The sequence below is a fragment of the Porites lutea genome, chromosome 3 (genome assembly GCF_958299795.1).
Source record: "Porites lutea chromosome 3, jaPorLute2.1, whole genome shotgun sequence".
NCBI classification, from domain to species: domain Eukaryota; kingdom Metazoa; phylum Cnidaria; class Anthozoa; order Scleractinia; family Poritidae; genus Porites; species Porites lutea.
The window spans coordinates 21,521,448-21,547,349 of record NC_133203.1 but is presented as its reverse complement, the minus strand read 5'-3'; the positions used below and the strand labels follow the sequence as shown (position 1 = coordinate 21,547,349).

Below are 25,902 nucleotides of genomic sequence, written 5' to 3'. Positions count from 1 at the left end.
GCAAGTTTCAATTTTATATGTTTCTGTCATGTTTGTGTGATATAAATCTGAGTATGGATGATAAATTTATTTGATCACAAAGGTATACTTTTTGAAATGACAGGACCATCAGGAGAGATTGAAATTAAACATTGCGTATTAATTTTTATTTTAAAAAAAAGGGACAATTCAGGCCGTATACTGTTCCCTTATTGACCTCGTATTCTATTAAGATTAGCCAAGATTGTAGAAGGTATTTAGTCACAAATTTGTTAATAAAATTACTGCATTGCAGGTTGCAGTGATAATTAGTTGGGTTTTTTTATTCTTGCTGCTTGATTGCTTTGTGCTCTCATTGGTCATGGTGATATATCTCACCAGAATAATATACATATTTATTCTATTTTTAGTTTTTTTACAACAGAGGTGCTATGACTGTGGTGCAGATCAACACATGGCTCTAAAGACATGTCGGGAGTGCAATTCCACCTTTGAAAAATGTCGAAAGAAGGATTTGGTAAAACTAAAGGAGAAGAAAACCAACATTACACAACAGCGTCATCTCAAGGAAAACCGTGTATGTTAGTTTATAATTTCTCTGCCAAACATTTTTAAAGTGCATTGTACAGCTTAATTAAGTATTGCTATCCATAGTTAGTAGAGGGGACTGGTTATGAAAGTCGGCGAGCTTCAAAGAGGGAGACAAAAGAGCCGTCGCTGATGTTGAAAGTACTTGTCACGTCACCGCGACGGTGCACAAACCCAAACAAACTTTCAAAGATGGTGGATGGTGGAGACAATCTTTTTTTGTTTGGCGATGACTTTGAGGCGATTTTAGACATCCTTGATGAAGATGAGGTGCTACAGGAACAATTTTCAACTGCTGCCAGTGAAGTAAGTGCAAAATATGTAAAAATTTACACTTACTTAGTCTATTCGAAGGGATTTGCGGAGCCACACGCGACTGTACTGTCACGCGAGCAAACAACAGTAAACAAAGAATTTCCAGACGTTTTCAGATGATAATTCCCAAGCTATATTCTAGAAAATTTATAAAACTGTATTTAGTTTATTTGGCAGAAGTGCCTCAGATGCTAAAAATTGCCTGGGGTTTGCTTTGTTGAGAAGAGTTTACAGAGAATGCGATTGCAACCTGACAACAAACTCGACATGACACAAATACCTTCGAAAGACGGCAAGAATCTTAACATTTGATCATATTTAGTAGAGGCAGACTGTAATATGATAGAACTATTTTTTTTCGTAGGTCCAATCAAGCGAGATCGTGTGCAGTGACTGTAGGAAAAAGGATAAAACAAGAGGAGGATATCAAAGGCACCGAGCTGCAAAGCACAGTCCAAATCCGAACGAGCATCGTTTGACTTTGACTCCAAGCATTCTAGCTGAGATTGTACGCAATGCTTTAAAGAACATTTATCAAAGAGAAGTGTTTGCTGAAGAACTAAGGGAGGAGTTAAAGCAGTATGAGTATGCAGTGCTTGAAGAAGGAACACAAGAATTCTCTGTAATGAAGGCATTATTTGAAGGCTATTCAAAAAATGGGAATGCCGAGAAATTCTATGGCAACTATTATGCTCAAATACCATTGAAGTCTCCAATGTTTTTCAAAGGACTGTCTCGTAATGCTGCAACACTGCTCACAACCAAGGTCGCTGATTTTATTCTCTCCTACTGCAAGGGCATTAAGTCTTCTTCCCACAATAACCCACCTTCAGCCCAAACTGTGCTGTCAGAAAAACAACAAGCTGGTCTGCAGTATGTTGGTGGATATGTCTCGCATAACTTGCATAAAAAGTATACAAGAAATAACAAAACAGAGAACCAACAGGCAATGGCAATCTTGAAAGCTGGTAAACTAGAGCATGGGTGTCAGAGTCAAAAACTGGTGTCAAGTTTAAGCCGTGGTGGCTTGTGGAACATTACCAAGTATGCACAGAACATTTTCCTTAAAACAGAGCATCAATTTAGGCATTTCACTTCGGGAAACTGCCTGAAAAAAGTGGATATTGCTGGCATAACTCTCAAATCAGTAACTGACAGTGAGGTATTGTCAAGCTTTCAACATATGGTTTCAGATGCAGAGCTGATCCCAGAAGGTGAAGTGAGCAAAAATGTGCTGCATGCTATTGTAAGCTTGTATATAAGGGTGCGCTCATTTTCATGTGCTAAGGACATTATTCAGCACTTCAAAGTGAATGCAAAGCAAACAAAGGCTAAAGCTCTCCGAAAGGAAATCATGAGAACTCATGACCAAGAACAAGCAAGGCCTGAGTAATGTAAAACATTTTATTATTCAAGGTGAAACTAGTTATATGATACATGAAAATTTTGTAATAATATATTTATCATTCATCAAGAACATTTTCATCTGAAAGTAGTTCACATACAGTATAAAAAACAATTTTTCAATTTTAATTTTTATTTATAGCAGGTACCTTAAAGAGTATTAGGGTACCATGCATGATAGGTTTAGAGTTCTGGAATCTGAAAAAAATTCATGTTATTTCATAAAATACTTGGTTATTACTGTTCGAATTAAAGTCATAAAAAACTTTTTTTGTCCTTCATGATAAATTTAATGGGATGATGGTATATACATTATCATCTATAAGAAACCTTTAACAAAAGTAAATGCATAAACTAACATACAGCAAGTCTTGAAGATTTCTTTCAGTTTTCAAATGATATTTTGAATGGCAAATTTCCATTCTCGTGACTTTTATAAAGTTTCTTTTACATGTAGTATCATGCAATATAGAATAATAATGAAAAAGTAACCAGGCGATATCCACAAATTTAATGTGGTTACAATTGCCTTTTGTTTATTTTCCTTGAATAATTTTTTTTCTTAACGCAGTCAGAGTCTAACTTCCAATAACCAACCACCCAAAATTTCGAGATTTATTTGAACTGCAAAGGGATTTTTTCTGAGTAAGATCTTGAAAACTCTGGAAATAACTGGGAAAATAAAATCAAAAAACTTTCTTTCCCTGCCCACTAATATTTAATGTAACTTGACATTTTAGTGACAGCCGTAAATATGACTGGAGTTTTAATTTAGTTTGGGCTTTTTTCTGCAAGGTAATTTGGCATCAGTAACCTGTTCCCGTGCTCTTTCTTTCTCCTATCTACCTCTTGTGTTTCCACTTTGACATGAAATTGACCTTTGAATTCTTATGGCGTTACTATTGTAACCAAATGTATCAATATCTGGATTGTCACTTCGCCTTCGCAGTTAACGCTGCTTTCCAAAGTATTCCTCCAGTGGGTCTTGACAGGAACGCTCTGTCAGCACATACTCCATTCCTTCTTGAAGTAAGAACTTGGTAGCTTCAATGGCTGAGAAAAGTGTTAGTTTGAAGCCTTCATATGTCTGCCAGGAAAGAAACATGCGGGCTCGTGCATTTTGGGTGAAATTTCCTGGTCTGTTCTCAGTGCTTTCTTTCCACAGTCTGAGGTAGTCCAAGAAGTCCATCAAAAATTGAAATCTGTGTGAAAGGAAAAATGAAAGAACAGTGGAAATATTTTCATTGGAAAACAGGGAAATCAACTCACAAACTGTGAAGCACAAGGGGATAAAAGTACACAAACCAAAAGACCACACCCTGTTAAATTTCATGTTGCTAGTAAATAGTACTACAGTCTCAGACAAAAATAGTTGGGACACTTTAGCCAAACGCTGTTTTTTCCCTTCTCGTGCTCACCCCGTCCCTCTTAAAGTTGTTTATCGCGGTTCGGTCACCAAATCTTGCACACCAACATTGAGGGGACAAGGAGACCCCAAAGTATCCCAACCATTTTGACTGAGACTGTAGTTGGTGCTATTAGTGGTATCCAGTCACTGTTATTAGTAAATTGTTCTCAAGTACAGAATTCTATGTTTCAAATCCCTTGAATGGTTTATCTTGCATTTGCAACTATTTAACTCAAGAAAAGAAATCAGTCGAAACTATAAACAATATTTGCCTTGTTGGTGATCACTAGATAATAAAAATGATTGTCATGCTTTTGTGGTTCACTAAAAACATTTTAAACAAATGATGCATTTTAAAACCGTTTGTCTGTGCTAAACAAACATTTCTAATTCTTAAAATTTATAAGACATGCCTTCTATCATTAACTGATGTGTAGGGAGAAAGGTATGGCTTGTGCTTTCTCACATGCTCTGTCCTGCTTCGAACATTCAGGCAATCGAAGAAGCTGTCTACCATTTCACAGAGTTTCGCTGTAGCTGCTGTCTCAGGGGGGCCAAATGCCTTAAGCATGGCTGCTACGGATGCACTCAGCACTTGTGCAGCAAGATTCAGCCGCATTACTGAATAGGCATTCAGGTTCACATGCTCATACGTCAATTTTGGAAGTAATTTGAGTCCACTATCCATGTCTTGGTAGAAGATCTCTGTGATATGTTGCCACAGAATATACTGTCCATCATTCCACATGCACCTTGTACATGATCCAGACCCCTAGCTCTTTAGGCAGTTCCTTGTGGTCTTGACAAGGTGTGGTTGCATCAGAAAAAAAGTATATGTAGCGATGCACTGTATACAAGTTAGCTGTGCGGAAGCAAACGTCACTTACAGCATCCCCATCCAGTGGCTTGTGGAGATGATAAAATATCCTGTTTGGGGAAGCCCCATCAGAAGTGGCCGCAATGACCCACAAGTTGCAAGTAGTCTCTAAAATACACACCGCCTCCCAGAATAGAGGCATCAGCTGAGCTGCAGTGATGCCTGTAGTAGCAAAGTGAGCTAACCCAAACTTGAGTTCAGTGCACACTCCACGTACTAGAAATGCGAGAGCATGTGTTGCAATCATGTCTACTTTCTCTATCACCGCAAAGTTCAAATCAGGGTCACCCAGATCTGTGAAGCCAATCAGCTCTCCAGTCGTCTTGTCTAGTACAAGGTTTGCCATCACTTTCGTTTCATCAAACAAAAGAATGACATAACGCTGCACATCAAAGTAACTTTTCGTCTCTTCCTTAAGAACATCTATTACTCCTCTCTGAAAACCCCTTTCTGGTTTTATGGCATTGCGGTAGTCTTTTAGTCGTCTTTGACTTGGAAGCACCAACACTCCGCTATTTCTGAGTTCCTCATAACAAGGAGATTTAGCTGCCAAAGGGAGACAAAAACGAATTATCATGGGATGAAAACGTACTCCTGTGCTGCTTTTTGAGAACAGCTTTTTTTGCTCCTGCCAAAATAGACTCATAAATGAAGTGATGTTTTGGGCTGAACCAAGAATTCTACTGAAGTCATCACTAAGTTCATGATCTATTTCAATATTGGACTTTTTCAATTCTGCCTGCATGTCAGTCAACTGCCGTTCAAGCTCGGCACACCTCAGTCTTTGCCCCTGTAAAGTTAACTTTATGCGCTCTGGGTGTGTTTTGGAAACAGGTGCTTTAACATGTGCAGGTTTTGCTGATCGACTTTTTTTTCCTTTCCTTGCATTTTCGACAGAGCTTACAAATTCATCACATTCATTGCAGATATCAACTTGCTGGTACAACAGCAGACACCCTTTGGCTCTCCAAAATCCCTTATGTGGGAACTGCTGCTCCTCTTCTTCTTCCCCAAGTGAATCATGAATTACTGGTATGACATGATGAAACATTTTGCCACTAAGTTCCAAAGTTGAAACTCCATCACACAATCTGTACCCCTCCAGTTCCTTAAGTTGGGCACAGTAACATTTTGCACTGCTCGACGATACTGGAGGTATATAGGATGATCCTCTGGTAAATATGAACCAAAGGTTCTCATCAATAAGCACGCCTAGATATTTAACATAACTTTTACGTTCCAAAGATGTGTAAGAGTTGGTATGATGGTTGAATATTTTTAAATTAACTTCGTATTTGACATTTTTTTGTCTTGGTCGAAAAATAACGTAAAGCTTACAGAGCTCATCGTTTACCGTAGATTCCAAGGATTTTAGGTTTTTATCTGAATATAAAAGATTCGTATCGTCTGCGAATAGGTAAAACTTCATTCGGTTACAACTGTTACAAATATCATTTATATAAACAAGAAAGAGCAGAGGCCCTAGGACTGATCCTTGGGGAACCCCAGATAATACTGTCGCTTTCTTAGATGTATTTGAGGGACCAAATTCAGTTATTTGCTTGCGACTAGTAAGGTAGGAAGTAAACCAGTCATTCACAATCCCGCGTATACCATAATGTTCAAGTTTCTTTAAAAGTATTGAGTGGTCGACTGTGTCAAAAGCTTTTTGTAAATCAATAAGTATACCGCAGGTGTACAGCTTTCTATTCATATTAGTTTGAATCTGATTGGTGATTTCCAAGATAGCATGTTCAGTGGACCGCTTTTCACGAAATCCATACTGTGAATCATAGAGAATACTGAACTTTTCAAGAAATGATTTCAAGCGAATGTACATCATTTTTTCGAAGATTCGGTTGAAGACTGAAAGTAGTGATATGGGTCTGTAGTTGGATGGGTCAGATTCGTCATTGGCTTTGTGGATTGGGATTACTTTAGCAAGCTTTAATTTAGTGGGATATATTCCATGTTCAACCGACTTGTTGATTAGTACAGATAGGGGGTGGCTAAGAATATGTCTAGCTGATCGCAAGACGCGAGTGGGGAAAGAATACAATCCATGAGCCTTGTTTAATGGCGTGTTCATAATTTCGGACTCAATTTCAGTTTGTGTTACTGGATTGAAAAAGAAAGAATCAGCATTACGTGATTGTGGAAGTTAATCAATAAATTCCTTCTACGGGTTTGGCATTTTGGAAGCTAGGTTATGACCAATTGAGGAAAAATACTCATTCATAATGTCATGAAGGTCAGAGGAATCGTATGAAATTTGATCAGATCCCAGGCGTTTAAGCGAGGTGATATGTTTGATAGCTTTACGTTTGCGACCTAAAAGATTGTTTATAACTTTCCAAGTCTTTTTAATGTTACTTAGGTTATCTTCGAAATAGTTGTGGAAAAAATTCCTTTTACTTATTCGTGTGAGCATCAGTATTTTGTTACGATAAATTTTGTAGGTTTTACTGTCACCAGAATAATAGAGTGAATTCTTGATCTTAATTGATCTTCTGATGCCTTTTGTTATCCAGGGTTTTTGTTGTTTTCTTAGGCTGCGTTTTGAAATTGGCTTTAATGGGGCGTGCTTATTGAGGAGCTTGTTCAGTTTATTGTGAAATGTAGAGAATGATTTGTTTATGTCTGTCTTATTACAAATTGTACCCATTAAGTCAATTTCAGATAGCTCACTTAGGAACTTTGTTTCTGAGTAGTTTGAGAAGTCACGAGTTAACCGCCTAGATTTCAATTGATCACAAAGATCTCGATTAGTAGAAAAGTTTAGTATACAAAATTGAGAAAAGTGGTCTGTTAGATCCGAGACTATGTTTCCACTACAGATACTATATTCTAGACTGTTAATAAAGATGTTATCAATTCATGAGTAAGAGTTGTTGTGAACTCTTGTTGGTTTGTCGATTGTTGGAGTCAGGTTCAGGCTTTGCAAAGATAGCATAAAATTTTGGGCGTGAGTACTTGTATGAACATGGAGAAGATTTATATTAAAGTCACCCATAAGAATAATCTTTTTTCCAGTGGTGCTAAGCTTTTCCATTGTCGAGTCAAAATATTCCTGAAAACGCTCAGGGGAATTATGCTGCCTATACAATACTCCACATATTATGTTTGCACTTTTGGGAAGATGTAATTCAATAAAAAGTGCCTGGAAGGCTTCATTAGAACACCTCTCTATTGTTTGATATTGAAATCGCTCATCAATATACATGCCTACACCTCCAGCTGAAAGAGGCGTTGGCAGGTATTCAAAATTATAATGCAAAATCGAAGGATTAAAATCTAAGTTCTCAGTTGAGCTGTTTATTCTTGTTTCTGTTACGCCTATGATATTAAAATGAAAATCTAGTTCGTCTAATAAATGAGATTGAAAATTTTCTAAATTACGTTTTAGGCTGCGGATATTTGTGTGCATAAACGAAATATTAGAATCTGGATAGGGATTAGTAGCAAACTTACTTTTTTGATCACAAAAACTATGTGGAGAGAAGTATTTACATCTTGTAGTAGAGTAATAAGTGTTGGAGTCGGAGCTTCTATCTAAAAATGTATTCAGAGTAAATAAATCAAGGTCGTAATAACTTGGGAGACAATCAAGATATTTTTTGGTAGGAAGAGAGGAACTAAGAGAATTATTAAATTGGCCATGTGCGTAAATTAGATCGCTGTAATTGAAATATGGAAGCTCGCTTAGGAGTGTTTTATTTACCTTAGTAGATTGTTTGTTAATGTTCTTATGGAGTAGTAACATCACCAGAAGATCCTAGGCGAGCTGTGAGACTGGACAAGTCGGTTGAATTTTTAATGGCGATCAGACGAGAGGTTTCATTTTTCCGCAGCCAGATGGTTGAGTTCTTGGCCCAACAAAATGAGAAGAGAAATCTTTCCTTTATTTTCTTGGCGTCAGATCATAAACTCTGCAGTCGTGGGGAGAGGTGATCGTAGATAGCAGCATGTTCTAAAGATGAGCTTTCTCGGAGACCAATATCAGCAGGAATGATCCTGTTTACTTCTCTACGGGCTGCCATAACACTTTCACGGGCGATACGCCGAGTAAATTTACAAATAATTGGTTTTGGTCGACCATCAGACGTGTTACGAGATGGCACTCGATGGGCAATGTCAAGGTCATAAGGATGAATTTCAGCTCCAATTTTGTTGAAGATTCTCATGCAAAGTTCCAGCGTATCTCCGGCGCTTTCTCGTTGCTTAACTTCAGGAACGCCCACAAGCTTGATGTTGTATGAATACGAATATTCCAGTGCTTGATCCAATGAAGATGATATTTTATCTGCTTGAGATGACAAGCGTTCCAAAGATTTTTCAATAAGAGACATCCTGTCGTTAACATATTTCTTAAAGTCTTCTTGGATGCTGTTCGGAGTTGCCGTAGTGTTTCCCTCATCGGTGCCTTCAAATGAACTGGCATGGCCGCCATTTCGTTCAGCTTTAACTTCGTCTCGTAGGTTGCGTAATTCAGCACAAATTTCTTGAATCTTATCTTTTAACTTGTCATTTTCCAGTTTCAATGATTGGACTGTGTCTTTTACCATTTTGGTCAAGGTTTCAGCAAATTTGAGTCTCAAAAACTAATCAAGAGTGAAGAGCTTCGAAATAAGCGTCTTGCCTGCTACGCACACATGCGCAATCATTGGTCATTTTCTCTTAGTGAACTATGAGAGAAAGGTTAAAATTGTCACATTTCGAAATAGTTAAACAAAAACTATGTCCGCTTTCAGAAAGAACTTCAGACAGCAGATCAAAGCACCGGTCAAGAGCCGTCAAGAAATATGCGAAAAACACAAATAAAAAACACACAATCAAAGGAATAAGTATACTTACATATTTTGATATCTTCAGGCGCAAAATGCCTCTCACAAGTATAAATTCTGTCATTCTTTAACTGTTCCCTGAAATTCTGATCCATTTCTCTGGTCTTTTTTATCTCGCCAAGCCATTCGTCTCGCCATTTTCCATGTGCTTTGTTCTTTGCTAAAGGTAGCTTCCAAATACCCATTTCCTTAGTCCTTCTACACGAACCACAGCCAAAGACGGAACAGTTGACCCCCGGCATAACATAAATATATATTTCTTGCAAAATAATAAGTATATAGTGCTTAAACACCCGGAGAAAACTAACGAATAGCGCACTAATAACAACGAGAGTACTCGATCCATGGACGCCACAGTGGATTTTGTGTGCACTTTCGCGATCACGTGACAATGCAAAAATCATAACAAAGAGATCGCTCTTTGAAGCTTGCCGACTTTCATAACCAGTCCCCTCTACTAACTATGTGCTATCACAGGTTTTGACGCAGAATCATCATCATAACCATTAAAGACCAAACAGGCAAAACCAAAACTACTAATAAGAGTAATTTTCCACTGGCTGGGTGTAGCGAGCAGCGGTTGGCTTGGTATGGCTACCAGTGGTGTGTGAGAAAGGGCATGTTTTATATATAATAAGTTCAAGTATCACATTCCATTCCATACATAAAAGGGTTTATGAACAGAGATTGGGATTATTAAAATATTAATGCATAATGTCTTAATTACCTTTTAGTGTTAGGTTGATTGGCAGCTAGTTAGAGCCTGATCTAGAACTTGACCATGCATTCACTTCTCTTTAATTTTAAGTCCCTGGCCTTGAGGTTACTCAGGTCAATTATTAGATGCAAATGCAATTCTGGATTTGAAAGTAACAACGCTTGGAGTTTTGGGGTGAAGGTTTAAAATTGTTCTCTTGGTATGTTCTTTTTTTGTGATGAAGATTTTGGCATTGTTAACACTTATGCATGTTAGTGGCATATAAAAACCCTGGTGTTCATAGCCAACTATCATTAGTAAATTTATTTATTCGAATAATTTATCATGCTACCACATAATTACTAAGGTAATGACAACATTATCTTGCTTAGGTAACAATAAATATTTATGGTTATGTTTTCTGTGTGAAAACTTCTCACTTGCACTTCATAGGTTGATACCCTTCATGCAAACCATAACTGTGAAGTTGTGATAATGATTTATCATAAACATGGGAGTGGGGATACGGTTACATTTTATGGAACACAAGGACCTGGAGTTGCCTTTATTGGTAGCAAAAAGGACAAGAAGTCACCACAACACGGGGAGATGGCCCTAAAACTGTTTCGCAAGTTTATGGAGGGTAATAAATTATTACAGTTTGTCTGATAGTTACAGTTAATGGCTACATTATTTTTCAGCAGGTCCACCATCATTGACACTTAGTGCCTTAACTATGTTATACAAATTTTAAAAGTGGGCAGGTGAAATCAATATTATTCTTAAATTTTAGGTCCATGATTTTTTTTTAAAAGGACATAGGAGGGTTTCTATTATTTGTTACTTGAGATGACATCTGTAAAACTTCTTTGACAACAATATTTTATGGGACAGTTTTGTAGTGTAGATGTTTATTTTGAGGGAAAGTGTCCCACCTTTTTCAGGTTTATGACATTTGCGGCTCTCCTTTTCAGGTCCATGTAATACATACATACATATTTATACAGTTTAAGCACTCTCTGGATTGGGTGCAGAGCTTGAAATAGGTGTTCACTATACAGCTATTTCGAGAAAGGTTGTCGGAAAAAGTGCACGCAACAATCCCAAAAGGTATTGTGGGTGGTTTGGAGTGCACTGTTCTTCAAAGAAATTTGAAAGAATGGTACTGGAGGCCATGGACATATGTTTGCGAGTGCTAAACGAAAGCAACAAAAGTAGGTTCGACAGCCGCAGTCATTTGGAACAGTGTATTGATCTTATCCCATATTACCTTTTGGGATTGTCGCGTGCACGTTTTTTTCCGACAACCTTTCTTGAAATAGCTGTATACGGGTATATTGCTTCGCTCATTGCTTGCAGTTTGAGCACTCTTGTGACTCCAAAATTGCAATCCAACAATGTGTAACTGTACATCCTGTGCCCATTAAGTTCAGGAGTTGCCATAAAGCTAGTATGGTAACAACTGGTAGGGCACATTATATACATAATGGAACATACATACATACAAGCGTTTTATTGAGTCTCCTTTAACAGGGCTTTTCAGACACAATTAACTAATTACAGCTAAAATTTACAGAAATAAAATTAAAAGTTAAGAAGCTAAACTAGAAGTATTCATTAAATATACTATTGAACAATAAATTAGAAATAAAAATTTTTAGTCACGCAATCTATTTGTTAAGTATACAATTAAAATTATCTCTTTTTAAAAACCTTGATGTCTTTAATGTTTTGAAGGTCCTTTGGCTGGTCATTACACTGTTTAGCCCCACAAAAGTAAAAACCTCATTGCCTTGCTGACAACTAGCAGCGTGGAAGGAATCTAAATTTCTCTAAATTCAACTCGTTTCTGCCATCATCAAAGTCTTCCCAAAAAAACAAGTGACTTGAGTCTATAATATTGTTTGCTTTACAATAATAATAATAATAATAATAACGATAATAATAATAATAATGTTTCCTTTTTTAATTTTTATACGTGGTGTTCAGATGTCAAGTCATGTGATCCCGATCCATCATCTTTTGAGAGCTGTTCTGTCCCTGAACAGAGGGTGTCAGTCAGTGTTTCCAGCATCCCTGGCACAGCCTACTCCCAACAGTTTTTCGGCAGCCTCTGACTCCCAGTTGTATACCAGTTGTGCCTCAAATGTCTCCAATCAGAGCACAAGCAGCATTCCAAATCCTCAAGTCAGTGTAGATCTTCCAACAGCATCCATGGCTCAACTCTCTACCGACCTCTCGCCAGATCATCATGCACTGCAGTCTGCCAGGGTCCCTTCACCTACATCCCCCAGTAAATATGGTTTGTTATGTTTTACTGTCTTCTTCACCTTTTATCACAGTCGAACCCCACTTTACCGACACCTGCTTAATATGGACGCCTCATTATTGCAGATAGCTTGCTTAATTGTCCCGGGGGAAAAGCCCTTACATTCTCTCTAAATTCAACCCGCTTAATACGGACACCTCATTAATAAGGACACTTTCTATGATCCCCTCTGTGTCCGTATTTACTTGCCTCGACTGTATTTTGACATGTAAACAAACAGTATATTTTGTGTTACCCGTTACTTTCTCAAATCATAAGACAGAGCTAAGAATGATGGAAGAATCATGTATGTCTACATCCTCTACATTTATTAAGTTGACAAAATCTTGTACGATATCACATCAACTGTAAATATAAGCTTAAATAAATTAGTATCACCCAACTAGTGGACTAATGCAAATCCTGCATTTTAATTGGCTGTGCTACTAGAGGACTATTACTAATAGCCATCGAGTAGCGAAATTTGCCGGTTTTGAAAAAACATTGGCCAAAACATTGGCCACCTCTCCGCGTTTTGTGGAATGCCACAGTCTTTCAGCTTTCATGGCTGCTCTGTTTTCATCGCAAACAACATTTACATGCGATGAACGATGAACTAAATTCAACAAACTGTTGAAAACGTGGCCCAATTATCAATCGCCAACTTGATCTAGTTCACTTGAGCTTTCCTTGCAGTTTGTAACAGTATTGTGGGTCACTTTTCCTTTTTGGAGATGTTTTGTTACGAACAGTTTTGGTTGGATTTTCGCCAACTTCACATCTGAATGAATGAATGAATTTTCACAAGCTATGCTTTCAAAATCGTGACAGTTATGTAACTTCATGCAATTTTGGTGCAATCGAGCATAAACCTTTTCTTTTGTTTTATTCCCAAATAAATATTTCTTCAACTTGCCTTTGCTAACTTTGTAAATATTGCCTATTCTTTCCGACTAGTTGGGTGATACTTAAACAATTAGACCCTTCACCCGTAAGGGCCATGGATCAATAGCCCATTCGGCTTCACCTCTGCTCATGTATATGTAACAATTAGACCCGTAGACCCGTAGCCCTTCACTGTTTGGTATTAAGTGTTCTTCTGTGTTTATGTCTACTAGGTTATGACTAAGTTTGTTTTTTGTACATTAGAGTCATTTAATCCGTTTCTCTTTCTTCTTCTTTCTAATGTGTCCCATTTCAGATCGGATACTAACATGTCTGTCACACTTGCTGTTTTGTTGAAGTTTTGAAGGCAAAAACAAGCAGCTTTTCCTTGAACTCTCTCCAAGGTTGAAATGTCTTTTTTGTAGTGTAGGTCCCACGAGGCACTTGCGTACTCCAGTTTGGGTCAGACTATGGTGGTATAGGTACTTTCCTGGGGCAGTTCCAAAAGATTTCTGTCGATCAACCCCAAGGATTGACTTGTCGTACTTGAGATAGAGGAAATGTGTTCAGACCACTTTAATTTACTGTTAACAGTAATTTAACCTGGTCTGACCATGAAAGAAATTGTCTTTCCCAGCCCTTGCAAGTAACAATGCAGAAATAATTTTATTGGGCCCACAGATTGTGTCATTCCTTTAAAGAAAATCCCACAAGTATCCCCTTTCTACGGGAGTCTCCCTGGAAATTAAGAACGACTTCTTCATATATTTATGATTAGCATCGGAATCAGTGTTGAGAGGACTGGCTTCTACAGAAATTTACTTGAAAAAGGTGCACAAAACCGTTTCCAAAATGATGCTTGCAGTGGACCAGCGAGCTGGACATCGATGCCTTAGAAGCGAAGGGGCACTGGGCCACACTAGAAGAACTGTTGGAAGTAGTGGGGCGCTACTTACCGCACTACGAGAGCGTGCTGAAATCATGCAAGGAGAAACCGGGTGCTGTTTTGCCAATAGATTCATCTTTTGCTACCAAATTTTTGGCCGTCTATTTATTTATCAAGGCCAAGAACTTACACCCCATGACATATCAGTACTTAACAATGGAAATGATGAACAAAGCCAAGACTAACGATGGATTTATAGACCAGAAAATGTTCAAAACGGCTGGAAAATTTGGCTTCGATTCTCTTTACCTGACTGAGACAAGCATGCAAGTGTTGGATGGCTACATCAACCACATTTGCCCCCTACTAAGACCGACCTGCGACTTTGTATTGGTGACAAGAAATGGAGAGCAGCACAATAAGCAGGGAGAGCTAATAAGTAAACTGGTCGTCGATGCAACGGGCAAATACGTTCACCCGACTCGCTATCGACAGATTGTGGAGACCGCAAGTTGCAGGCAGCTGAGCAGCAGCGCACAGAGCACAATCTCCAAGGACCAGAAACATAGCTCTGTTGTTACAAGGGTTCACTATCAGAAGAAGTGATCGCGTGAGGTGGCGAGCATAGCATATGAATATTTGGAACAATTGCACGGGAAAAAGGGATCAGAGCTAGAAATAGACGTGCACTCGAGGCTTTCAGGCAATTCTGCGTCATCTGAAGATCAAAATGGTAGCAAAACCGATACTTCCTCTAACGTCGAGGAAGAAAAGATCACAGAAACACCACCCAAGCGTCTTTCAGGTGTCCCGAGACTAAAGCGAGAAAATGCGTTTATAGTGACAGATTTCCCGGCGAGAAAAAAGAGTTTGATGTTCACCCCTGAAAAAGACAATTATCTAAAAGCAGGCATTGAGCAACACGGCTACAGTCAATGGAAAGCAATTCTCAGGGATACCGAATTTCATTTTCAAGAGGGAAGGACAGCCAACTCACTGCTGAGCCGTGCAGTGCGAAGATTCTGATCGCTTTCTAAGTTATCCTAGAACTTTACATTTACCCCAGAATAAAAAGATATCCTTGAAATATAAAAACGATAAAGGCAATCAGCGATATGGTTCAGTACATGACAAGCAACATTTTATTGTTGTTGTAAGAAGAAATAAATTACCGTTGACTTGAGAAATACATGTTTATTTTACTGCTTTGGCAATGCTTTTTCGTAACTCGCTGGCTTGAGGAGGAACGCTTGCGCTTACTGGCTTCAGCAGTTATGGTTCGGACTGACATTGCTCTGCTAGGGACAGGAGTCATGAAAAATGTTGCTTTGTCATTGTCCCTGTCATCGTCAGATCCAGTAACGTAGCTGAAGGTGCACAGCAACTGCGTGCTATATTGTTCCAGGTTGTCTTGGGGCACGTAATTCGGTGTTCTTGGTTTTTCTTCCTCTAATACCTCTTCCATTTCTTCTCTCTGGCTCGAGCTCGGGACTGGCAGTGCTTCGAAGAGGGTTTTCACCATGTGTTAGTCTTCCTTTCTCAACAATCCGAACTCCACGCATACCTTTTTCCTCCCCACAAGGGCTTCCCAGCATCCAAGAGTTCCTAAGTTGTTGTGGTGGTCCTTGAGCTTTTCTTCTAAGATTTCACACAGGGCATCCATTGAGTCTCTCATGTCAGGCGCAATACTTGATTCCAGGATGACCATGCATTCGTTTAACTCCCTCTCTGTATTCCTCAACCATAGTGACTTGAATGCTTCCCTTACCCTCTTCTTCTCTTTTCGCCCTGCCCTGGCTGTCATCCGTTCGTGAATGGGCAGATCATTTCTTATCGGTGTGGGAAGGGGCTCATTTGGATCGTGGGGTAGCAAACGTACATTTTCTTTGGAGACGCTGTTGATGTCTCTCATGCCGTTGTATCTCCAGCCACATCCTCTCTTCGTTTTCCTGTAAACCCTTTTCCAGTAAGAGGCTGAGGTGACGGTTATCCGAAGACCCTGGTAAAGTTTGTGCAAGCAAGTTCTTTAATGCGTGTGTGGTTTCATCATCATCATCGGCATCCATGATTTGGTCCTTGTTATCGTCTCCTGCAGTGTCCTCTTTGTCTCGGGGATTTGCGCGTAAATCAGCTAAGAGGTCGGTCAACTCCACATTTGTTAAAACCTCTTTCTCAGTCTCCAGCAGTGCGCCTTCATCGTTTGGTGTGTTTCGCTCCGTGTCTTCGTCGTCGTCATCAGAACGTTCTTCTTCATCTGTATCTACCCTCCCTTTCGATGCAGCCCACAAAACACATTCCATAGGATGCTTGCGCAGCCACTGGGCAGCCTTCTTTTTCGGACTTGACAGGCTTTTGAAGAAGTAATACCTTAGCCTTCAGTCCATAGCCGGCTGATCTTCCTCCTCGAATTGAAGTTTTTGCTGTGCAGTCATGAACATGGGACATCGACTGAAAAATGACTTGGCTGTTTTGTACTTGACATCGCAGGTTGTGTACCCTCCTCAAGTGAGTATCTTCCGTCGTCCACATCGAGGGTCGATGGAGTGGCCTTGTCAATGAATATCACCTCAGTGTTCTTGCCAATCATTGCCTTGTTGAACACTTTTTGCTTGGTTAAAGTTGCTACGTTGCTGTGGTGAATCAGCCCCAGTATTGGGTAAAACAGGCTTATCTTTCTGCTATCCGGCTCACCGACAAGGCATGGCACTCTCTGTGCTTCATTTGGTTGAAATTCAGAAGTCTCAAGAAATCTTCGCAAAACAAACCAATCTCGTTTTCTGTCAGGCTGTTTTCCAAAAGGTCTTGGAAGTATTTAGGCTGCGGGACTTTGGAAGGATCATAACGAGAGAAAGCCCTGGGAGTCATAAGGCCCATTTTCTCTGCTGGAATTGCGTTGTTCAAGAACCGTCTTTCCGAGACAGACTAACATTTCCCTTCGTTTACCTCTACGAGGTTGTAGTCGACAACAATGGGGGGAATTACTTCACAATCAGGGTCAGCCAGTATATCGATAACTTTTTCAGGTCCCTCAGCAGTCTTGCCTTAAATGACTCATTTGCAGCTAGAATGTTCACAAACGCCTTCACATCGCACTTGTAGGAGTAGGTGTAAGTGGCACCTTCACACTTTTTATAAACAGTGCCCCTGTAAAGGGCGTATTCCAGCCTCCTCATTTATGAGGACTGTAAGCTTGTCACCTAGTCGCGCTTCGATGCTGTCACTTGTTCTTTCTTCTTGGGATTCTTGGCTGTTACCATCCAAGCCATAACGATCAATCACTAACTTCGCTCCCATCATTTTATCTATTGCTTCAGAAACAATAGACTTAAACGAGGATTGGATGACACGAACGCTGACTCCGTTTTCTGTTCCACATTCCTCCACATCCATTGATTCAGAATCGCTTAAAAACCCCTCTGCCACAGTCAGAAAACACCGCTGGTAGGAAGATGTTACTAAGTCCTGCATAAACTTGTTGTTGTGATCCTTTAATACTTTGAATAGCTCCTTCATCGCAAGAGATTCTTTACCTTGTCGACAGGGAACCTTATTTTGAAAAAAAAGAAATAGAAAGTTTGCTTGAGTGAAATAACAAAAACAAAGTTAAGGCTATACAACGCTTTATTTTGCTACAAGAAAATACTTTAACATGATGAGGAGCCAAGCATGAGAAAATAATTTCATTCAGAATCTTGTGAAAAATTTACTTTGATATATACTGCAAAGACTAACCGTAAAAAGACAGTATGTTAACTATTCTGCAGACTGTTAGTAATGGTTTAGACTAGGCAGGGGCTAGACATATTTTGCTTGCAGCAGGGATACAGTTATACTTAAATAAAATCCTACAAATGAACAATCCTAGAAGTATTCCCTGTAAAACACTTATAATCACTAACTTCTGAGGAAAACAGAAACCCTTACAAACGCTTATCAAATGTTGTTTTACCTTAAATGTTTGTACAACAAAACTCTAGGACAAATGCTATAAAAACACTGATTTTCAAATAACCTAAAGTTGTTGTTCTCGTTTTTAAAAGATCCGCGCGTTTGTAAAAACAATTAATTTATGATGCACAAAGGCAAAACGTACCGTGTTTGCGATTGCATGAACGCCACATTCAAGTAAGGTGCGGTGAATAGTAATGGGATTTGCTTGGGCTCCATTTGGTGTATTCAGTGCAATCCAATAATTTATGGGGGGAAGAAGCTTTTTGTTCACCAAAGCAGGGTGGCTAGAAATCCAGCTTTGGCTTGAAGAACTTGACAGTTGAGTTGTGTAATGCTCGCTATTGCTTTCCTCTCCGTTATCCTCTAGGTTTTTTTAATTTTTCTTCGGCGTTTTCTTTGGCCCCTTGTGTGCCTATAGCACTAAACAAAAAGGCCACACTTTGTACTCCTGCAAAAAATGATATCGAAATCAGGTTTCCTTATTCAACCAATCGATTCATAATTGACATTTCAATTCATTTTGAATACAAACCTTGCAACGCCTTGTCACAAGCGTCTCGCGTCCTGCAAACCTCGTTCCATCCTTTCTGTAGGCCTTCATCGATATTGCATGTACACTTACAACTCACTACACTACATTTGTCCACAACTATTGGACTTAAATAGCACAAAGAAGCTCCTTTAATTTTCTGACTGTTCAGTTGGTGACAAGGAAAATTTGCTCTTCGCTTGCTCATCGTGAAGCGAAGACTGATGTATCATCAACAACGTAACATGCTTTTATAGGAGTAAGCATGTCACTTCACTGTGAATAATATTAATTATACAATGAAAGTTTCCCAGTAGACAAATTCTGACACCCTTATCCATCGCCCAACCTTAGTCACACACAGTTATTATGTAATCCAAAAATGTGATACTTGACAACTATTACTGAAGACTATTTGACCTAAATTAGCGACATGATTCTGTTTCCGTGAAATCCATGAAATCTGCAAAATCCTATGACAGAAAAACCTTCTTTGTGATGCATTCCAGCTAATGAAATCCACATGAACTGCCAGTTTTACCCTATTCAAAGATTGTGTAGAGGAAGGAAATAATGGTTTCTACGGAATTAACGGAGAACTCAATACTAAATAAGACTTTGCTAAAGACTTTCGTGAGAAGAGGTGGATTTTACGGAAAAAAATGAAAATAAAAAAAATAAAAAATAATAATAATAGTTATTATGATTTTATTATTTTAATATAATAATAATTATTATTATTATCATTATGTTATCATTATTTTTATTTTTTTTTATTATGATTGTTACTATGTAACTTATCCGTCTTTTCCGTGAAATCCGTTGTATCCAGCCCAAAAGTAGAGTTTCTTCTTTGATACCCTCATTAAAATTCTTATTTCTGTTAAGTCCAAGGAATCCGTATTGTCCACTCTTATGGAATACAACTCTGGTATCCTTCAATGTCAATTATCACATTATTCCAGTGGAAGGATTTTCTGGATTTCGCAGATTTAGTTGATTTTTTTCTCTATTTTGCCCAATATGTTTTAGCAATAGAAGAGTGATGTATGTGTTTGTTTTGATTTAGCCCTCAAAATTCTCATTGAACGATATGAGGAGTATCATGAAGTAAGATCGCCCTGGGTAAACCCTTGTTTGCTGATATAAATTTAAGGCTAACATCTCTTCATACAGTATAGGAACAAGTGTTCCTTTCAATTGCCGTTCCTTTCACAAGGAACGCTTTCACGGAAAAACATCCAGATTTATTTGCAGTTTTTAGCAAAAGATCTGAGAATGTGCTTTTTAGCTTTTTCCTGCATAAAACTACTAAGAGATATAGTTTTAGAAAGATCTTCGCAGCACTTAGTATTATTTTAAGGTTTCAAAAAAAGGGAACTGAATTTTTGGGAAATGATCATATACATTCCCCAAAAGTAATGATAGCTATATTTCAGGTTAAAACACTGTAGTTTTCAATTGCATATTTGTCCTCAGTATTGTCAGGCCGTTTTTTACATGAGGAAACTTTCAAAGTTTGATTTTAAGTGACGTGACACGAGGAAACATCTCTTTTTCAAAAACGTAGTGTTCCGCGCCTTTTTGCTTTTTGTTCCTTTAATGGCTTTAGGAACAACCTAGGAACGCACAATAAAGGAACTTTATTTGCACAATAGGAACAAAGGTCGGCAAATTTCGGAACAATCTGGTCCGTTAGCAGCAAATTGGAACACAAAGTTCCTTTTCGTTTTAGTCAAAAGGAACAACTGGTTGCTCTTTTATCCTTTCAGGAACAACAGTTCCGATTTCTCTTCATGTTCCTTTCGAAGTGATTGGGGAACAAATGTTCCCAATCTAATTTCTCACTCTACACAGTAAGGAACAAATTGTTCCTATTTACTGGCATATCCACTGCTGTTCGGAACGCCTTGTTTTCTTTCGGTTCAAATTGTTCCTATTCATGCCCAACAGGAACGAAATTGTTCCTAACCGAGGTGGTTTTTGTTCCTCAAGATGGGTGTTATGTTCCGCTTATAAATGGGAACAGGTTCCGAATGTTTGACAAAGGAACTAGCGTTCCATTTTGCGCAAAGTGTAAAAAAGAATAGGGACCAATAGTTCCTATTTGTCGTAGGCTATCTGAAACTACTGTCCATCACCTCTGCTGTACAAATTTATCAAAACATGTTTCCGTCAACAATCAAGTTAAGTAAGAGACTTGCCCGCTGCATGCTTAATCTCGTTTGGGCTTGCCCACGCAAGTTCAGGATCGTGTCTTTGTTCCTTTTGATTAATTGTGTACCAAATACAGACAAGAAAACAATGGGACAAGGGGCAAGAATGACCAAGTGTGGGCAGAGATGGGCTAACAAATATCTCATTGGCGAATAGGATGATCTCTTGGGGACCCTTTTGCTAGTATAAGTGCATGCATACTTTAGAAAGATATCAATTTCAAGCTAATGCTTAAGATGAACAAACGAGGAAAGGATGTCAACTGGTCAAAGTTAGCAAATGCATCGCCTAAACCAAAGAGACTTCACTTAGAAGAGGATGACTGTGATGGTCTTTTTCACTGCCCAGTGCAAATTTGTGAGCACGATGGATTCACTACGCAAAGAGGCTGTAGAAAACACGTAAAGAACAAACACAGTTGGTACTATTACTTCGACTAGAAGCCAGACACTGCTCAAATCGATGCGCTAAATGTCGATGAAACCAACAATTGTGAAGCCAGTGATCAGAAGATTATACCGCGTAAAAGCAGGGCAATTGCTTCTTTTGATCCTACAAACAACATTGCCAAGAACTTTTTTCCGTGGCTAACTGGCAGTGGTGGGGGCTGCAAAAGCGATCAGCAAGCACGACAGATCGTAAGCAAGTGCTTAAAGTTTCTCAAGTTTTGTTGCGAAGACAAAGAGGAGCTCACATTTGACATTGTGGACTTTAGTTTCTGTTCACTGAATCTGCTTTTCAAGTTTGTTGATACGATGCAGGATGATTGGAATCATAGGCTATTTGGATGCCATTGCAGAATTGGTGGATTATCGAAAAGTGAACGGAGCATCCGAATCAGTGTTGAAAGGGCTGGCCTCAACAGAAATTTACTTAAAAAAAGGTGCGCAAAACCCTTTCGAAAATGATACGCTTGCAAGACCAGCGAACTCGACATCGATGCCTTAGAAGCCAAGGGGCACTGGGCCACACTAGAGGAACTGTTGGAAGTCGTGGGGCGCTACTTACCGCACTACAAGAGCGTACTGCAATCATGCAAGGAGAAACCAGGTGCTGTTTTGCCAATAGATTTATCTTTTGCTACCAAACTTTTGGCCGTCTATTTATTTATCAAGGTCAAGGGTTCGCGCCCCATGACATATCAGTACTTAACGGTGGAGATGGTGAACAAAGCCAAGACTAACGGTGGATTTATAGACCAGAAAATGTTCAAAACGGCTGGAAAATTTGTTTTCGATTCTCTTTACCTGACTGAGACGAGCATGCAAGTGTTGGATGGCTACATCAACCAAATTCGCCCCCTACTCATACCGACCTGCGACTTTGTATTGGTGACAAGAAATGGAGGGTAGCACAACAAGCTGGGAGAGCTAATGAGTAAACTGGTCTTCGATGCAACGGGCAAATACGTTCACCCGACTCGCTATCGACAGATTGTGGAGACCGCGAGTTACAGGCAGCTGAGCAGCAGCGCACAGAGCACAATTTCCAAGGACCAGAAACATAGCTCTGTTGTAGCAAGGGTTCACTATCAGAAGCAGCGATCGCGTGAGGTGGCGAGCAAAGCACATGAATATTTGGAACGATTGCACGGGAAAAAGGGATCAGAGCTAGAAATAGACGTGTGCTCGAGGCTTTCAATTCTGAAGATCAAAATGGTAGCAAAACCGATACTTCCTCCAGCGGCGAGGGAGAAACGATCACAGAAACACCACCCAAGCGTCTTTCAGGTGTCCCGAGACTAAAGCGAGAAAATGCGTTTATAGTGACAGATTTCCCGGCAAGAAAAAAGAGTTTGATGTTCACCCTTGAAGAAGACAATTATCTAAAAGCAGGCATTGAGCGACACAGCTACGGTCAATGGAAAGCGATTCTCAGAGATCCCGAATTTCGTTTTCAAGAGGGAAGGACAGCCAACTCTCTGCTGAGCCGTGCAGCGCGAAGATTCGGATCACTTTCTAAGTTATCCTAGAACTTAACATTAACCCCAGAATAAAAAGATATCCTTGAAATACAAATAACGACAAAGGCAATCAGCAATATGGTTCAGTACATGACAAGCAACATTTTATTGTTGTTGTAAGAAGAAATAAATTACTGTTGACTTGAGAAATACATGTTTATTTTGTTGCTTTGGCAATGATTTTTCGTAACTCGCTGGCTTGAGGAGGAACGCTTGTGCTCACTGGCTTCTGTGGTTGTGGTTCAGTCTGAATGCGCACTTGGATGCGGCTGTCTAGTGCTTGAGCTTGGAACAGGTGTCACCAAGATACTCAGGTCTTCTTCTTCTTGTTGTTCTTCGGCATCAACACCGTCACCGTCCTGATTGGCAAGTGGCAGTCTCTCCGCTACACTCATGACCAGGTACTGTTGGCGCTGGTCCAGAAGCCCGAGAAGCGTGCACACCCTCCTCTGTTCCGCCACAGCCTCGGCAGTTCGAAACGTTCCTAGAGAAACGTGATGGTCCCTGAGTTTGCCTGTCAATTGCTTTATGTAGGCCTTCAACATGGAACGCTCCGACAAGTCGTCACTAGCCTGGTACCGTTCACAGCATCGCTTTAAATCCTTCTCGGTGGATCTCAACCACGTTCCCTGAAACGCTTCTCTGGCAGCCTCTCGACAAGCCTGTTCTTCGGCTGCTACCCGTGCTTGGTCATACCGCTCCAGATCCCTTGTAATTGGACTGGGAGTGGGATCGTCGAGGTCGTCAGGTAACAGGCTCAAGTTTGCGTTTGATACGCCCCTGGAGCGAAGGAAGTCCGCCCTCTTTCTGCGTCGCTCCCCTCGTGACCTTTCTTCTTCCCGTTTTTTGTGCTTCTCCGTCCTCAGCATCTGCGTGAGCTGTCTGTGGCGCAGGGAACCCGGCTGTGTCTTCTCAAGGAGATCTCGTAAATGCGCCATACGATCTGCCTGTGAGCATGAAGACGAAACTGAATCGCCATCGCTCTCCTCCTTTGGATTTTCGTCGCCTGACGTGTCAACCGCTGATATCTTTTTGGCCAAAAGCACCGGCAGTGACATTGACCGAATCTCTGCCTTCTCTTCTTCACGCAGCGTTATCATTGATTTATTAAACACTTTCTGCTTTGTCATCGTGGCCACGTTGCTGTGATGGATGAGGCCTAGAATGGGCATGAACAAACCCGTCTTTCCACTGTTGGCATCGCCTACCAAACACGGTACCTTGTCTTTGTGCTCTTTTTTATTGTAGAGAAGCAGCTTTAGGAAATCGTCACAGAACTTCGCCACCTCCTGCGGGCTTAGGCTGTTCTCTAAGACTTCCCGAAAGTACTTTGGATCAGGATCTCTTGCAGAGTCGAAGGAACAGAATGCTCTCGGTGAGATCTTTCCCACCTGTTGCTCCTCAATGGCATCTTCAACAAAGTCCCGTCGGCTGATGGACCAACAGCGGTCGTCTTTTACCTCAATGAGGTCGTAGTTGATTATTAACAGCGAAAAAAGTTTGCAGAATGGATCGGATAACAGGTCGATCACTCTCTTCATTTCGCAAAGAAGTCTTGACTTGAAGAACTCGTTGGTGGCGAGGGTGTTGACGAAAGCTCTTGCCTCGCATTTACACAAATACGTGTATCTGGCTTGGTCATTCTTCTTATAGACTTTGCCCCGGTAGCTTGCATAGCCCAGTTTTCTCATGGCGATCGCTATATCGTTAACGAGGATGCAAGTTTATCCGCCGACAGCATCTTATCCTCATCGCACGTCATGGATAGCTGACTGGTGGAAGCTTGGGACGTTGTCGTGCTGGACTCAAAGCCAAATTTGTCTAATTGTAGCTTAGCTGCGGTCAGAAGTTCGACTGCACTCAGTAAGGAAGTGTGAAATTTCGGGTTAACCAGGGTCACTCTCACCACATTTTCAGTTCCACACTCGTCCAACTCCTGGGTGCATAAGCCATCATTGCCGATCACCTTTCTTGCTTCGTCTTGGTTACAGTGTTTGAAGGACGAGCTAACGAGGTCTTGCATAAATGGATTTTTGTGATCTTTCAACACTGTAAAGTTCTTCTGTGGCTGGGGATTCTTTTCCCTCTTGAAACTGCACCTAAAGGATATCAAATTGAAGCATTTTACCTAACACGGTTCTACGTTTCCTCTTTCTTCACTGACTGACCGCTTGTATCGTTTATTATTGTCATTATTATCATCATTACTATTATTAACAACTAATTCGGGGTGCACCAAAACCTATGTCTGATTGTCCGGGACAGGTAGAAATTCAGTTTGCACATGTAAACCTTTGACATGACTTGTCTGTGGGACAACTTTTTCAATTAGAAAAAAAAACCGGAAACAATTGAAAACTGAGTTCAAATTACAGTAGAATTACTTCTGTTACGACAAAAATCATTCCGAAACAAAAAATTCAAGTTGATAATGGCAGTGTCACAAGGAAAAAGTACAGTCGTTGTTGTTAGGTTTTCTTTCAAAGCAACCGAGAAGAGAAAAAATCTTAAATGTTAGCAAAAAAATAAATGAATCAAGAGATGCTGAATACTTTGTTCATGGCTAAGGGAATGCTTGGGTTATCAAAAAGTAAGAAAATGATTTAATTACCTGTGTTGCTGCGACTTCCAGTCCTGAATTCAACAGGGCTTTATGCACAGAAATTGGGCTGGCGGGCGCACCGTTTACTGTCGTCAACATAGTAAGCAATCGCAGGGCAGAGTGATTTGTTTACGTTCGTTAAATTGCCTTTGAGCCACTGTTGAGAAAACGAGCTGGGAATCTCATCTTCAGAACTACTCTCCCCGTCTGTGTTCTCATTGATACTGCCTTTTTTTTTCTCTTGGCTGGCTATAGCACTAAAGAAAAATGCCACGTTGTGGATACCTGCAGTATTGGAAAGATAAAAATGCGTCAAACTTTTGCATTCAAATGTTCTTTAAAATTGCATCTGAAACCGGTGTATTGCAAACATACTAACCTGATATTACACGGTCGCACACATCTTGTTTTCCACAAACTGTTGCCCAGGCCTTTGGCAAGGCCTTATC

The 25,902-nt window shown here is 39.9% G+C and overlaps 2 protein-coding genes and 3 pseudogenes across 2 annotated transcripts; 3 read left to right on the top strand and 2 right to left on the bottom strand.

Moving 5' to 3' along the window:
- The first annotated feature begins 699 nt into the window (after positions 1–699).
- Positions 700–2,279, top strand: LOC140930683 (uncharacterized). Its single transcript, XM_073380397.1, has 2 exons — positions 700–873; positions 1,247–2,279. Exons 1-2 carry the CDS (start codon positions 700–702, stop codon positions 2,273–2,275), a joined length of 1,203 nt encoding a protein of 400 aa, XP_073236498.1. The 3' UTR covers positions 2,276–2,279.
- A 208-nt stretch (positions 2,280–2,487) lies between these two features.
- Positions 2,488–5,667, bottom strand: LOC140930678 (uncharacterized; annotated as a pseudogene).
- A 2,824-nt stretch (positions 5,668–8,491) lies between these two features.
- LOC140931916 (uncharacterized) lies at positions 8,492–9,136 on the bottom strand. Its single transcript, XM_073381609.1, has one exon. The coding sequence runs from the start codon at positions 9,134–9,136 to the stop codon at positions 8,492–8,494; it is 645 nt and encodes a 214-aa protein (XP_073237710.1).
- A 2,965-nt stretch (positions 9,137–12,101) lies between these two features.
- Positions 12,102–15,238, top strand: LOC140931915 (uncharacterized; annotated as a pseudogene).
- Positions 15,239–21,124: 5,886 nt separating this feature from the next.
- Positions 21,125–22,860, top strand: LOC140931914 (uncharacterized; annotated as a pseudogene).
- The last annotated feature ends 3,042 nt before the right edge of the window (positions 22,861–25,902 follow it).